The following is a 15,211-nucleotide window of genomic DNA, read 5'->3' on the forward strand; positions in this document are numbered from 1 at the left end:
CTATTTGGGATAGCATTTAATTTGCTGTTTGTACACTATTCCTTGCCAACTGAAAAAAACTATTTACTTAAGGAAAATGTGACCCTAATGCATATCGCCCGTCTTCATGAACCGTTGAACAGTTGAAAAACCTTCGAGAAAGCCCTGTTTCTACCACTGGAAACAGACTTTGGAGTTCAAGCCGTTTTACAGAAAGCATTTCTGTAGAAGACAAAACATCTGGGTTCACTGTATGTAGTGTCACCGCTGGACAAAATAAAAAAGAAACCCTCTGCGTTTACTGAGTCAAAGGTCCATTTTCTCTCTCCTGCTGTCTGATTCTTTCTCTCTTGTTTGCAATTTCCATCAACCTCTTAAACCACCACGAAGTGTCTTGGTTTAAGTATTTCTCTTTCAATTACCCCATGCTATTTTTTGTGTTTCTCTTGGCTTTCTTTCCCTATGAATTGTCCTGGCGCATGACATCCTCATGCTTTAAATTACTGGAAGCGGAGCTGCTAGAAATAAGACTTTTGCCGCATTTGCTACGGCATCTCTCCAGGGCCACGATAAACCTGGGCCCAGCCTCAGCTCATGCTCCCACTGTAAAGATGAAAAGAAGCCCATATGCTTAGCAACAACCCGGACCAGATCTCGAGCCGACACACACATCTAAAGGAGTACTCACAGGCTTAGACGACTGGTGCGATAAGAAAGAGTGTTACACAATCAGGTACAAACAGGAAGAAAGTGGGAGAGCAGCAAACCCCGCATTATCTTTTGTTTGGATGTAAATGCCTGTGTAGTACAGATGTGAAGAAATGGCTTCTATCATTAACAAGTGAAGCACTTTTGACTTTGAAAGAGAGGGAGAGAGGAGGAGAGGGGGGTAGAGAACAGACATACTGTAGAGAGCAGCTGTTTCTGTGTTTATGAGCAAAGGAGCTTGGTCTTTGAAGGTAACCCAGAGCAGTGCAGCAATGCTGGAGTGTGTGCGGAAGGCTGGCTAATAGGAAGGCTAGGTGAGCAGCTGGATAGAGGCAGTGGTGAACAGAGGGACAGATGGACAGATAGAGTTGATAATGCAGTGAGCAGCAGTGAATGGGAGGGTTGGCTCTGGGGCCCCTGGGCCTGGAGTATCCACCCTCACGCCTACACAAGACAGTCTGCGATTGTGTGCATATATACAAGTTAGAAACTGAGAGAAGGACTGGACTGTCTACTCAGTAGTTGTGTGATAGAGAATCCGAGAAAGGCAGTGGGAGGGAAGGAGGGGTGAGAGCAGAGCAGGTTGGGTGCCAGCAGATGAGACAGATGTTGAGCCATACTGGAAAGCATCGGCACAGTGCACCAGGATGCCTTCCTCCACTCTTGACATCTGGGCTTAGCCTGGGTCAGGCTGCATGGTCGCCCTGGGCAATGAGCCTGTACAAGCCTTGTGGCAAACTGGGCTGGCGCTGTGCTGCCTTTTAAATGGTGTGGTGCACTGAAGCACAGTTAATGCCCTCATATCCAGTCCAGTGCTCAGTGCCCAGGCCAGACAGAGGTGAATGAGACATTGACATAGAGACACACTCGCACACAAAGAGATGAGAGTGTGTTTAAGAGAGCGTGGCTATTAGACAGTGTTTAGACAATGTGAAAGAAGATGTTGGTATATAAAATTGCAATGGTTTAAAAGCAGTTTCCCTATTTAATATATTCAAAGGCCACAGTTGGAAATGTGCAATGCACCGTCATGCTGGCAGCAAAAACTCTGACAAATATCTGCCACTATATTTTCCACCACATATTGCCACGCTACAACTCATGTCTTTCTTAAAAAAAAAAGAAAAACGCACATTTGTTTTTCATCAATTTCTCGTTAAAAGACAAGGCTTACACTCCTGTGTTTCCAGCAGGAGAAACATTCATTCCATAATTGATTATATTGTGTACTGAGCTATCAGCTTTGTTATTTCACTAAACAAATACAGGGCTGCCCGCCCTGATTGCATATCATACTTTTGAGATGTCTAACATCATCAGCAGAGTGTGTAATCTCAGTTTAATGTCACAGGCAGAAAAGTGAACCTCCCCGTTTAACCTCTGCTGCCTCCAGAGGGCTCGTTTTTAATTACCAGAGGCTAACAAGCTGACCTAGGGCGTGTTGTGCTCACTTTGAATCTATGCTTGCTGAGATCTGCTCTGCTCTACTGGGAAACGGGGAATGATGGGGTCAGACGAAGGATATTAGGTTATGTGTTCGCCTTTGGATTTATATGTCCTGTTTTTGTTCCACTCTTATATTATTTTGTATTGTGATTGCTATACATGTACACTTTTAATGGGACTGGCATGTTTTTCTCCTGCTCATGGAGAACATAAAATAAAATATTTATCTCTTGCCAGTTCCTAAAAACCCCTGATTGTAATCCCATTAGCTAACATGTTCATTTTGATGTTTACATTTGCAAGCTGTAGCTCAGCGTGCTGCTTGTTTTTCATGGAAATAAGAAGTGTTAAGAATATTGAGGGTCCTGATATTTTTAAAAGGTTTGACTGCTCCTTCTGTACTCCAGTGTTGGAACACCGACTTTCAGCTTGACCCTCATTACCATGAACCTCTCTCTACGCCACCTGGCAAGCAGTTATGAAGAAGGGGTTATTAGATGTGAGAGCGTCAACTGAGGGGAAACAGGCAGATGTGTTCAGCTCAGGGAGACCAGCTTTGGCAGGATACGTCAACTTTCTGACACCGGAGTGATTGTTGTCTCCAATTGAAATACAAAGCCGAAAAAGTCTATAAACCCTGCCAGACTTAATACTGATGAATACACTCACTGATCACTGACATTTTTCCAGTTTCTTCTTGTACACTGTATAGCAACTTAACAGATTTGACTTTCCCCTTGATTGTATTTATTGTTCTTTGGTTCACCGAGTGTTCCTGCACGAGTTTAAGAGTAGCCGTTGCTTCTCACCCTATGGCATTGACCTGCTAATCAGTACTAGCATCCTGACTGTGTGCAATTTGAGGCAAAGTCTAATTATGTTCTTTTTCCGGGACAATAAAGTTCTTCCCACACAAGGTCAGGGGCATGCCCATCAACAGGCCTGTTAGCAAACATCTGTCCAACAGACTCTTCGACTTAGGCTTGCATGTAGCCTAGAGTGATAGGCAGTGAATTGAGACTATGTTCTTTCTGTCCACTATTTCTTTCTCTCTCTGTCGCTAACCCCACCATCCACCTCACCTCACCTCACACGGACACACATACGCCGACACAAAGAGTGCCCTTAACAGTGACATTAACTAAGTCTAGCTCAGATGAGAAGAAAATAGAGTTAGGCCCACTCCTGTGTCCGATCCTTCCCGAGACAAAAGACTGTTTGTGAGGGAGGTGGAGGCAGTGCTATCATTGTAGGAACATAATCAGTCTGTCATTTCCGCTGCCCATGTGCTGTTGTTATCCCTAGTTCCCCTGGAAGAATGGACCTTTTGTACTGCCGCTTATGTGGCAGCGATAAAGTTTCTTACAGGAGCACATATGTGTTTATATCTGCAGATATGTGCATGGATGTAAAGTGCTTTAAAGTCTTCATTTAAACTGCCAAAGGTGAGGACAACAGGGCCGGGTTGGCTTTTCTCATCCAGACAAATGTGTTCTGTGTTCGGCCAAGCAAACCAGGAAATGAGACAAGGTTTGTTGATTGGCCAGTGGAAGTGAAATTAGATTCTCTCTGACAGCACCGTCTGACTGCATAACACAACAAACCATGAGGTTTAGCTAGTCTGAGGATAGCAAGGCAGCAGGGGAGTTGAAGGCTGCTATCTGTCTGATGAAGTGAGGGCTAAGGCTACGTGGAGTAACACATTTTCTCAGACAGTAGCTCTATTTTACAGACCCCTGCCATTTGCAGCAGGAGACAAAACCCAATTTCATCACTTACCTGGTGGCCAATCAAAACACACCTCCGACTGAAAGAAGCCTCAACAGTGTGGGAGCGCTGGATCTACAGACACACAGATAAAGCACGAAAATGATCATTTGATTTACAGTTATTATTTAACTCGGGTTTTATGATAATAAAACCTGAGTTAAATATTATAAATTTTGATATCAAATCAAGAGGTAAAAATAGACAAGTCGATTTTAAGATACTGAGCCATAACTTATAAATTACCCTCCAAAATGTGATGCATTTGCCTCACGCTGCCTTTTTTATGCATCCAATCCCTAATATCAGTGTATTTAACCACCAGTTCAAATATTTGCCACATTATAAACCTCTTAAATTGAGCCTTCAAAGTTCAACTCTGTCTGAGGCAATGTTTTGCCATTTGCACCATGCTCTTGTGTAATAATGTCACCAGCAGCTGAAAACCTTACTGAATGAACACCAAGAAATGATTGCATCAGTGTTCTCTGTAAAGATTTCTAATCTTTTATAATGTGTGTTTTTTAACATTTTCTGTGATGGCAATCCAACTGTGGTTGGTTGTGGAATGGGACTGTCTCACATTGCTGTGTACAGACAAAACACAGACCAGAAACTTCAATTGGAAGTTGTGTAGAACTAGAGAAACGAGAGATCTTTGCTAACACACTTGCATCCAGTCGGCAAACTTTTCTCTGTGATGAGTGGAAAATAGGGGCTCCAAGTATTTGAATGAAAGCCATCTCTGTGTGGTTTTTAAGACTGCTGTCTCTCTCTGGGTTCAGCCTTTGAAATACAGTTAAGACCTTTGATGGAGGTTCTCTGCCAGCCTCATGGAAAGAGAGGAAAGACGTAAAAGAGAGAGGGGAGATGAAGGCAGACAGAGAAGCAGAGAGAGTTCTAGGGAGAGGAAAAGACAGAATATAAAACTTTGAATGTTTGCTGGATTTGGATGTTAACGCCTTGCGGGTTTCTCCACCTCTCTACAGCAACTGTATGCTGCCCAGCTTGCCAGCATGCAGGTCTCTCCCGGAGCCAAGATGCCTCCACTCCCCCAGCCACTCACGGCTAGTGGGCCCATTTCTCCGTCATCTCTGAAGAATGACAAGAGTTCCTCCAGCCCCATCACTCAAGTCAAGGTACAACCCTCGACTATTTCAACCAGCCCACCCACCAACCCAGGCCTTGAGTGGTACTTGACCTAGCCTAGCCTATTTGGTGTTGTCTGAGTAAACTAGCATCTACAATGTTCAGTACTTCAGTATTACACCCGGCCGTTGGTGAGCCCAACCTCTAACAGACCATCAATCTCTGGGGCTTTAACAAGGCCCTCTCTCTCTTAACCAGAACTCTGTGGAAATGGTTGCTATAGCTATGGCAGCTTCAAGCCAGTAATTTGCGGAACACGTGTTTTTTTTCTTTCTTTTTCACAATGAAAAGACTTTTCTTTTTTTGTAACTAAAATGGAATAAATCTCTTACCACAGTGCTATACAACTACTGAGTAGGACTGACAATTTTTTTCCCTTGTAAACAAACTAGGATGTGCTTTCTGCTGCTGTATGGCACGGCTCCACCAGACCTCCATGCAAAGGAAAGGCCGCATACATCATTCCCGCTCATTAAGGCCATAATCAGAAACATACGCCCATTTGAAGTAGTTTAGTTTAATAATATCACAATGGAGAAAAACCATAAATCATGCCTTCAAATAGTAGGAAAGCACTCCAGCTTTTTGTTCATGTGCTTGCGCTCACACACAGCCAAAAACACACACCCATTCAGGTCCTCTGCCTCCAGGAATTTCCATCAATCTGGCTCAAGTATATGGATGTCAAATAGGGCAATGTTAATACAAGGCTAATTCTAGTCCAAATATTACCAATTATGCCAAAATTAAGGACTTCAGATGACATGAATTATTCATAAATAAATGGATGGCAAACATACACTGGCATCCTCCCATCCCCATCCACAGTCCGGTGGAATCAGATTGCCTTCAGTTTTGTTTGTCTGTTTTCAGCTTCACTGCATGACAAACTGTTATTGGCACAGCAATAACAAGGCCTCAGGGCAGTCTATGGTAGAGCCATATGTTTGGACAAGGAGACACTTGGGCTTTGAAAAATACTGTTAATGACAGCATGAGCCCTAATCTACGGTAGATAAAGCATTTTTGTTCTCAAATGTCCTGCCGGGAATAGTAAAGTATAAAATGCATTCGTCATCTTATATCAGTAACTGGTCGACAAGGCCACAACCAGCACAAAAACATAGCACCAAGAAAATCCGTGCTCTCTGACCTCATCTCAGAATCACACTGCACATCATATTTTTTAGGAATAGGCATATCAAAGCATACGATAAAACCAAGTATGCACAAATGAGGAATGAAATTAGAAAACAAGTTAATGAAGTAGATAATGTAAGTCGACATCTGATGAATGGAACAGCTGTCTTTGATCACTGGCACCGCTGTTATCTGGTCATTATTTATTCTTCGAACCAGAGTGCAGACACAGAGAGCAGGGAGGAGGAGAGGGAGAACAGATGAAGATGTACAGAGAGACAGAATCTGCTTTAATTAGTGTGAACAAAGGCGCTGGGCAACTGTGAGGAAGCTCACAGTGGCACAGCTCCTAAGAAAGGATGGATGAGAGGGGATGGATGAGAGGAGAAGACGAGAAGAGCGGAGAGGGGAAAAAGCAAAATGAGGGAGGAATCAGGGAGGAGGTGTAGGTCACAATAGGGATTCTGTAATTAACCAGAAACAGAGGAGAGCTGTGCTGTCTGGAAACCCGGAGCTCCTCCAAAAGGAGGAGGTGGGGGCACCCATTAACATCTGTCTTCTTTCATACTCCTATCTCTTCTGCTGTAGGAGGAGGGAACACAGCCCCTCAACCTGTCTGCTCGGCCAAAGACGACAGAACTGGTCAAGTCTCCTACGTCCCCGACACAAAATCTGTTCCCCGGCAGTAAAAGCAGCCCTAACAGCCTCATGAGCAAGGGGGGTACCCCCAGCCCGCTTGGAGGTCTGGGCCGGGGATCTTCTCTGGGTAAGACGTCAAAGTGTTTCCACTTTACAAACACAGATTTACTCTGTTCAAACATACACCTATGCTATACACTCACATCCAGAGAGACCAGAGTAGAAAACTTTGTAAGGCTGCATTTTGGTTGTTTTTCTTTTCTTTTTTCGGCATGACGTGCTAATTTCACTCTGCTGTGTGTGCATGCAGATATTCTGTCCAGCCTAAACTCTACCGCGTTGTTCGGGGACCAGGACACAGTGATGAAGGCCATCCAGGAGGCTCGGAAAATGAGGGAGCAGATCCAGAGGGAACAGCTGCAACATCACCAGCAGGGCATGGAGGCAAAGCTGTCTGCCCTCAGTTCAGTGGGCCTCAACAACTGCAGAGCTGACAAGGTTAGCACAAGTTTCATGTCATCTTTCTCTTTTTTTAATCCCTGAATCAGGTCCTCTCTATTGCAGGACTTCTCTAAAAGGGAAAAAATGTTAGTAGTTGACCACAAGACTGTTTGCTCTCCCTGCAAGTAGCAGAGGAAAGAAACTATGCAAGAAAGTGGAACATGGCGATTTTGCTACAGCATTAATTCTTAAGACTAATCATTTTCTTTAATCCAAGTCCAGGGTGGTCGTATTGATAACAGCTGGCATAGTTTAGTGTGTTCATGTATGTTTACTCAAATTAGCATGAATCTGTTTGTGTGTGCGTGTTTAGAAGCTTGTGCGTTGCCGATGTTGGTGTGAGGGCCATGACAGGCCATGGCACTGCCCGGTGTGGGTTAAGAAGACTCTGAAGTCTCTGCCCAATTAAAGCCGACTTGCAGCCCTCTCCGTCCCCTGACACGGGATGGGGTTGCTTTGTACCAGGAGCACACACTCCCAGGGATTCCCTTTAAAAATATCTTCAATCGATGAGTCAATCAAGGAAAGAAAAAAGCTGTCCTCCTCTCTTCAGCTTGATGCCATGTTGCCAGTTGGCTGTGAGGAGCAGGCAGAAACTGGGAGCGATGCTCATTAATATTTCAGCACCTGACACTTTCAACCAACAGCCTCAACTAGGTCAATGTATATGTAAAAAAGTCAATGAATATCTATTTTGATTTCCGTCTAATTTGGTGTTTGGAAGATATCACTGTCTATGCAGGTGGCAATCAACTATGCTCTTACTGAAGTGAGGCAAATAAACCGATGCACCCCGTCGAGGGGACGGAGAGGAAGCTCAGAGGCATGAACAAAGATAAGAAACTAACTGAACTGATCAATCTCGTAATTCCCCAACAAACAACTCAACTAGATGTGACTTAATTTAAGAGACAAACAGGCGTGCCACCTTCCACAAAAGATTTGTGAGCTTTTATTTTATTATTTTAGTTACAGTGTGACACATCAAGCTTCAAGCACGAGTGTGCAAGTACCCTTTAGTCATCCTCAGTCACAGGAGCCGCCTCCCTGCGTCACAACTGAGGTGAACCTGTGGTCAGCCAAGCAGTTAATTCTGGCATGACAAGAAAAGAGCAGAACAATGGCTTAATCAACAGACTGCACACACCTACAGCTACACTGTCTGTGTAGTATGTGGAGCATAAAATGTTTTTACTTTCTTTTTAGTCTGTTTAAGGTTTTGTTTGTTTTTCTTTCAACTTTGCACTCAGTCTGTGGTCAACCAGTTTGAGAGCAATAATCTGAGATTGTAGAGATCCTTTCTTTTTGCTTGAAATAATGACTCATTCCTCACCAAAACACCTTTTGTCTGTATTTTTCAGCACTTTTTTTATGGCAGCAACAAAGTGAATGTATAGTATTCAATACTAGAATGTATGAAAGGCAATAAAGTACTATTTAGAACAGTTGGATCACAGTATTGAGGCTATTTAGACCCATGCATGCCTTTGAAAAACCTACTGATACCCACCTTTTTTTGTGACATGTCAGTCCTGTTAAACGGCACCTTAACTGAGCCCAGCTTGAGTCTGCAGCCTGCGCAAATCATAGTGAGATATCGTCACCTCTTAGTTTCAGTGACACTGGTCCTATTAGGATGGTGTAAAATTAGATGCAGGCTTTATCAAGTCAGCTAAAGGAATTGCCCCATCATCTTCATCCTTTGGCTGTAATAAAGAATAGTCAGTTGTAATTCAGCAGTGAAATGAGAGAGAAGCCGAGCAGGTCTTTTGCTGATACAACAAGCCAGCAGACTAGAATGGTTCGAATAGCCGAGATAAAAGCTTTCACTTTGGTCAGTTTCAGAATATTAATATTTTAAGAAAGCACCTCACCTGACATAAATATGGCGTGGTCTTTAATAGCCCCCCTCCCAGTCTCTTGTTTGGAAGTTTATCAAAGTGAGAGCTTACATGAAGAAGATTCTGGAAAGGTAACATAAATGGGATTAAGGAGAGGTTAAGATCATTCAGTGTGGCTGTTAGAGGGGGATATTAAATATTGATTTATCCCACTGTAATGACCGGGCAGAGGAGTGGGTCTAAGTGCTGCTTAGAGATGGATCAATTCATCTTTTCATACAAAGTGTATCTGAACAGTACAATGCATTCCTCCCAAACCTTTATCACCATAACTCTAGCTCTCTCTTTCTCCCTCTCCCTTCCTGGCCATTGACCTAGGAGAACACTGTGTAGATCAGACTCTGTTCTACGGTATACAAGGCTTTAACCTGAGGACATGTAAAATATTCATGTTTTACAGGAGCGGATTTTCCTGCTTGTCTTTTTATTTGTCTGTTTTTACTATATCCCATCAGTACAATAAAACCTTTTACAACCCTTCTGCAATTTGCCTTTTTAAAATATTTATCTATAGGTATTATTGTCTGCAGAGGGCAATTACTTTGTTCCATTATTTACCATCTCTTCCTCACACAGTGGAAGCTTTTACCTAGAATGCACCAGTATGCCTACAGTCATATACACTACAACCAAATCCATTTGTAACCATTTGAATTTTCCCCCTCCATAATGCACTATAGCTTCAACTGGGCATGCTGTTTTTCAGGGTCATATGAACCATAAGAAGCATCTGCGTGTATATGTTTTTACTCAGATGTTGCATGCATGCATTTTTGACCTGAGGTACCGTCTGCTGATACATTTCCACTGACTCAGCAGGACAGAGCAATCATTTCAAATCATTCATATCAAATGTTCAAGCAGAATTACCACATGTGAGATGTAGAAAGCTAAATATTTTAAAAAGGTTTACAATAGTAGGCTTGTATCGCCCCATTGTGACATATGCTGCACAGAGTCGTACATCTACATAAAGAAGTGATAAAAGAGTTTTCATTTTTATGTAATTAGCCACATTAAATGAAGACAAAAAAATCTAAGTGGAATTCAATACATTTAAAAACTGGCCAAGTGTACAATCAATAGTGTAATTGTCTGGAAACTGCAAACTGCCTGTTAATGAGCAGAGGAATTCCTATTACGAGAAAGAGTGTTAATTGAATTTTCAGCCTCAGTCATTCATGACTATGTGACAAAAGTCATTTTATACATTTCATCTATTATGTGCACACACACACACAAGCAGTGTACTACGTTCTGTTTGGTCATGTGACCAAATCTGCAGTTTTTTTTCATAAGTCGTGCATAAAAAAATCTCTAAAAAAGGTGCATCAACCTCTTCTGCTTGAGTTCCAATAAACTGTAGTATGTGATGTTCTGGAGGTGTCAGATAAAATATATTCCTCTGCTGACATGTCCCTAACTGGAATCAAAAGGGGAAAGGTCAGTGCATTAACCTATCGAACTGCCCTTTCTGCCCCACAACTCTCCTCTCCTCAGTATTGATGACTACAATTGTCCATTTCCCGTTTCCCAAAGCTCAGCCTGTAAATATTCAAATGAGCTTACACTGGTGCTCCGACAAAATCCAGACTCCTAACCTATTGGTTATAGTGGTTATACTGTTCCCCCGTGTGTGTGTGTGTGTGTGTGTGTGTGTGTGTGTGTGTGTATGTATGTGTGTGTGTGTGTGTGTGTGTGCGTGCGCGTGATGCCAGGACTCTATTCAGGCAAAGCCCTCACAAAGACTTTGAATATAATCTTGTCTGGTTTGCAGCCCTGGAAGCAATTTTCTGCTCCTTTTCGACTGCTGTCTTGGAAATTGCAAACCAAGGCATTTTGGCTGCAATGTAAATCCTTGGCATACAAGGGTTTGCCCATCCAAATTAGATTATGCTCCGCTCCCAGACACTGGCTGTAGCCAGCAAGTGCTATTGTGAAGATTGCTTACATTAATGCTTTGTCCAATTGTTCAGCTCAGTCAAAAGAATAAAAAATAATGTATGACTCGGGATAAAATGCGCCTGTGCATGGTGTGTGTGTCTGCGGGCTCCTGTCCCAGGTCAAGTCTTTTGCTCTCCTGCCTCTTCCCCAGAAAGACATCAAGAGTCCATCTTGGTAGGGTCATTTGGCCATGGTGGCTCCATTATTTTCTACAGTTGTCATCTAACATAGTGCATTTCTGGCTGGCTACAGTTGATTAGAAATGCTGCTGGCCCTGGTGGCTAAGACCTGTGATGCTGTAGTCACCACAAGGCACATTCAACAAAGGATGAGGAAAAGAATAGGCTACAAAGGACCATTTATAGTCTATGGTATTGTTGCAGTAGGACCATAATGGCAAGAGTGTCCAACAAGTCTTGATGTTTTGTGTGGATGTGAAAGGCGTTTTGGTAGAGCCACAGTTTGTAATATCCTGCTGTTGGTAACGTGAACAGGTTTGATAAGGCTGGAGATTTAAGCCCAACTTAACATCGAACATTTCTGGTTCATCGAGAATTGGAAATTCGTAAAAGTACATGTTGTCATCACAAATTACCTCAGCGGTGCGGCAAAGAAAATAGGAACTGAACACCGTGTTAGAAATGTTTCGCAGCACTCAGATTGATACACAATTTATGTTTCAGCACACGCGGGCTGAATTGAGAATGACACAGTATTGCGACATTTTCCTTCCAACCACATGTGTAATGTAATAACATGATCAGAAAATGTTCGTAGTAGACATGTAGAAGTAAATAAACTGTTTCAACTAAATTCACATTTCAAACTAGTACTGAAGGGTCACACTGTGTGGGTTTGTCTTGTTTTTTTACTGCAGCAAAAATGATCTTGAATAATGAAAATGCTTTTTTTTTTTTCACGAAAAAACGAAACTCACACAAAGCACACAAGAGGTTAGCTTACAAGATGTTTAAGTGGTTTAATTTAATTTAATTAAAGGCCTTTTAAAACAAATGGGTTGATGCCCTGGCAGTACAAATAGGACTGGAATAGCCGGCCATCTCCGCTCTGTGTGATGTTGAGTATGACTACTATGGAACAGATGCCAGGCTTTTGTGGCTGCTACTGTTGATTCTGCTGCTGCCTGCATTAGCCTTAGCACAGGGACATCTATGGGTAAAAAGAGAGCAACAGCCTGCATGAAAGGCACTGTGGGTTTACCGCATGGCTGGATGTACTTAACATTTAAATGGTTCAAAACTAGCAAAAACTACTGGAAAGCTGCAGACTTATAAATAACCTTACAACTGGTTACAATACAAATACAAAACAGATGAGGTGCTGAGCTGTGAGAAGCTGCAGCCATGTTAAAGTGCAGTCTTTGTCTGCATCAGGACTGGGACAGATTGTTGAGGGCTTTAGTCTGAGACCCTCAGAGTCTTCACTCAAGGACTAAAGACCACAGTGGTGACTGACACTTGATACACAAAGCCCTGCATTGTGGTCAGGACTACTGCCTGCAGCTTGCCACATACCAGGTGTGTGATATAACTAGAGCCAGTTCAGCACATTATCAAATATAAGCGGGAGTCCTGTCACTGTAAAAGCTTGAATCATGAGATCTTAATCATATACAATCATACACTTTCCAGTGTGGTGAGATTTAGTTTAATGGTTCTCACCAAGTACAGTCGTAACTGCTCCCAGAATTCATAATAGGACTTAAAATTGTCATTTAACTGTGGTGTGAGAAATGTAAAGTTTTACTTATTTATTTATTTTATTTATGTAGAAGATAGTTTTCATTTCACAGCCAAACCCGATCCTCCAAACTGAGCTGACTTCCAAAAACTGCACCACAGTTAGTTTTCGCTGTACTTTTCTTTCATGTGTATTTGAACAATCCCGATCCATCTGGATTTGCCTTTGCCTTTTGCCTAAAGCTATTTACAAAGGAGAGAGTGAAGGAGTGTCAGGATTGGCAATGCGTTGCCTAAATATAGGGCGGAGTAGGCACAATGCACAGGGCCGTCCGCCACCCGCCTCTGCCCAGAATACACCCTGTGGGTAGAGCAGCAGGCCTCCGGCACATGTTCTGCGGCCAGCCAGATTAAAGCTTTCCTTACAACACTGACAAGGGCCCTTTTGGGCTCCCTCGCCCAAGACGTTACACAAACTTTGCTATCTACCCCCTTTGTTTTCTCCCCTTCCTCTGTGACTCACAGTCTCCCTGTGAGTTGCCTCACAAGCCAGCCATGTGCAACTGAACAGATACATGTGTTACCAAACTTTAAAGACAAAAGACTGCACAGGCAGGGCAGATGAGATTATTGTGGGTGGCAGTTCTCCACTACAGCTCTGAGTGCACTGCTATAATTTTAGTTGTGGGGAGGAGAGCTGCATGCTGAAGTCATTTAAGGGAGGGACGAGTTGCTTGCCAGCGGTCGTGGTCAGAGTGGGAGGGAAATGATGTGTACTGTTATATCTTTTGTTTCCTTTCTCTTTATCTTTGTCTATTCACACCAGCCTCGATTTGTTCTTATTTTGCGTTGTTTCAATACATTTTCCTCAGCTGGCCTTGTAGTATTTATGTTTGGTTTTTGCTACTTTTAAAGCCATATATACATATATATATATATATGTGTTTGGGTCGTTTTTTGTTTTTTTAAAATATTGGCCATATACTGATTGGCTCCCTCTTTCAAAGTCTCTCCCTCTCTTTCTCTGGCAGGATGGCTAGCTTCCCCAGATACTGCATGTCCTTTGCTACTTCTCTGTGTCAGAGTGATCAGTAAAAATTTAATGACACTATAAAATAATAAAACTGCCATTAATTTATCACAGCACTTGATGCGTGTGCAGTAAAGACGCATTAGTTCACTGAATCTTTTCCAACCTTAAAACAAAACCGTGATGCTTTGCGGATAATTTACAGCCCTAATTTCCAGTCTATTTCTAATTCACCGATATAAATTACGGAAATTATAACCAATAAGTATATTAAGCTCAGTATATAAAATTTTATGAAAATTTGTGGTACCATATTGCACAGATAGTCTGATATTAATTAGCATAGCACACAGGAGGGGAACTGCAATTAGACCATTACATTACAGCATGTAAAAGAGGTTGTATAAAGTATATGTAGATGTTTTTCCACTAACCACAACCTCCCCTTTCCTTTTTTTCCTTTTTTTTTTTCCTTGGGTCAAATTAAGTAAAGCTACCTCAAAGACAAGAGCTTCATTCAGTCTTGTCCCAGGCTGTCTGGTGTGCTGATGCTCACTAATCATTTGACTTTGTGCGGTGGAGAAAGAAGTTCAATGCTGAGCTAGTCATTAATGAAATTCATTGACGGATGGCCCCTGTTCTCTTTCCTTCTCAGCCCAACATGATGCTTAATGATCATGAGTTTATAAAAGGACTTGATTGATCAAGAGGGAGCAACGAAGCGCAGAAGAGGGACGAGATGACTACTTTATTACAGACACACACACTACCCCATGAATGCCGCGTCTTCCGAGCAGACTGTCCAAGTAGCATCTGAAGCAGCAGCATCGCCCATCCAGCTAATCGCACTTCAGTCACTTTGTCATCAGGCTGCTAGCTTCTTTCATTAAGAGCAATAATGTGGCTGGGTGATGAATGCGCGTCTGTGCGTGTGTGCGCGCGTGCTTGCTCGTGCGTGTGTTGCTTTACACAGAATGTGACACAGAGAGAGGCACCATACTCCATCTTCGCTTTACAAAGTGTCCTCATGCCCAGCAGGGACCACCACATATGTCATAATTAGAAAACACTTAAGTAAGCAAAGGGCCGTCAGATAGACAGCCTCTAATCACAGGCCATAAGCAGGTAGTGGTTAATTGTATATCAGAATCACTCAGCTGGCCATAAATAATGACTGCTCCTTCAAGTATGATGGTAAATTGCAGTGCTCTTTCTGTCTCTCGCGTGGTCCTTTCTTTTGAGGAATAGTTCTTGAATAAATAAAAGCATGAGGAAAATCAAAATACTGTGAAAGGCCTCAAATGGAC

General features: G+C 42.6%; 1 protein-coding gene across 12 annotated transcripts in view; it reads left to right on the forward strand.

Annotated features, from left to right (window-relative positions):
• Nucleotides 1–15,211, forward strand: part of sox6 (SRY-box transcription factor 6) — a 129,107-nt gene that overhangs the window by 98,577 nt on the left and 15,319 nt on the right. For all 12 annotated transcript variants that reach the window (XR_002061999.2, XM_019358282.2, XM_025906124.1 and 9 more), the window contains 3 exons: nucleotides 4,890–5,039; nucleotides 6,778–6,955; nucleotides 7,139–7,326. Coding sequence is in view for 11 of the 12 variants with exons in the window: in XM_019358282.2 (XP_019213827.1) it covers nucleotides 4,890–5,039; nucleotides 6,778–6,955; nucleotides 7,139–7,326 (516 nt within the window). In the remaining variant the exon portion in view is untranslated. The remainder of the gene's footprint in view (nucleotides 1–4,889; nucleotides 5,040–6,777; nucleotides 6,956–7,138; nucleotides 7,327–15,211) is intronic.

The sequence above is a fragment of the Oreochromis niloticus genome, linkage group LG1 (genome assembly GCF_001858045.2).
Source record: "Oreochromis niloticus isolate F11D_XX linkage group LG1, O_niloticus_UMD_NMBU, whole genome shotgun sequence".
Lineage (NCBI taxonomy): Eukaryota > Metazoa > Chordata > Actinopteri > Cichliformes > Cichlidae > Oreochromis > Oreochromis niloticus.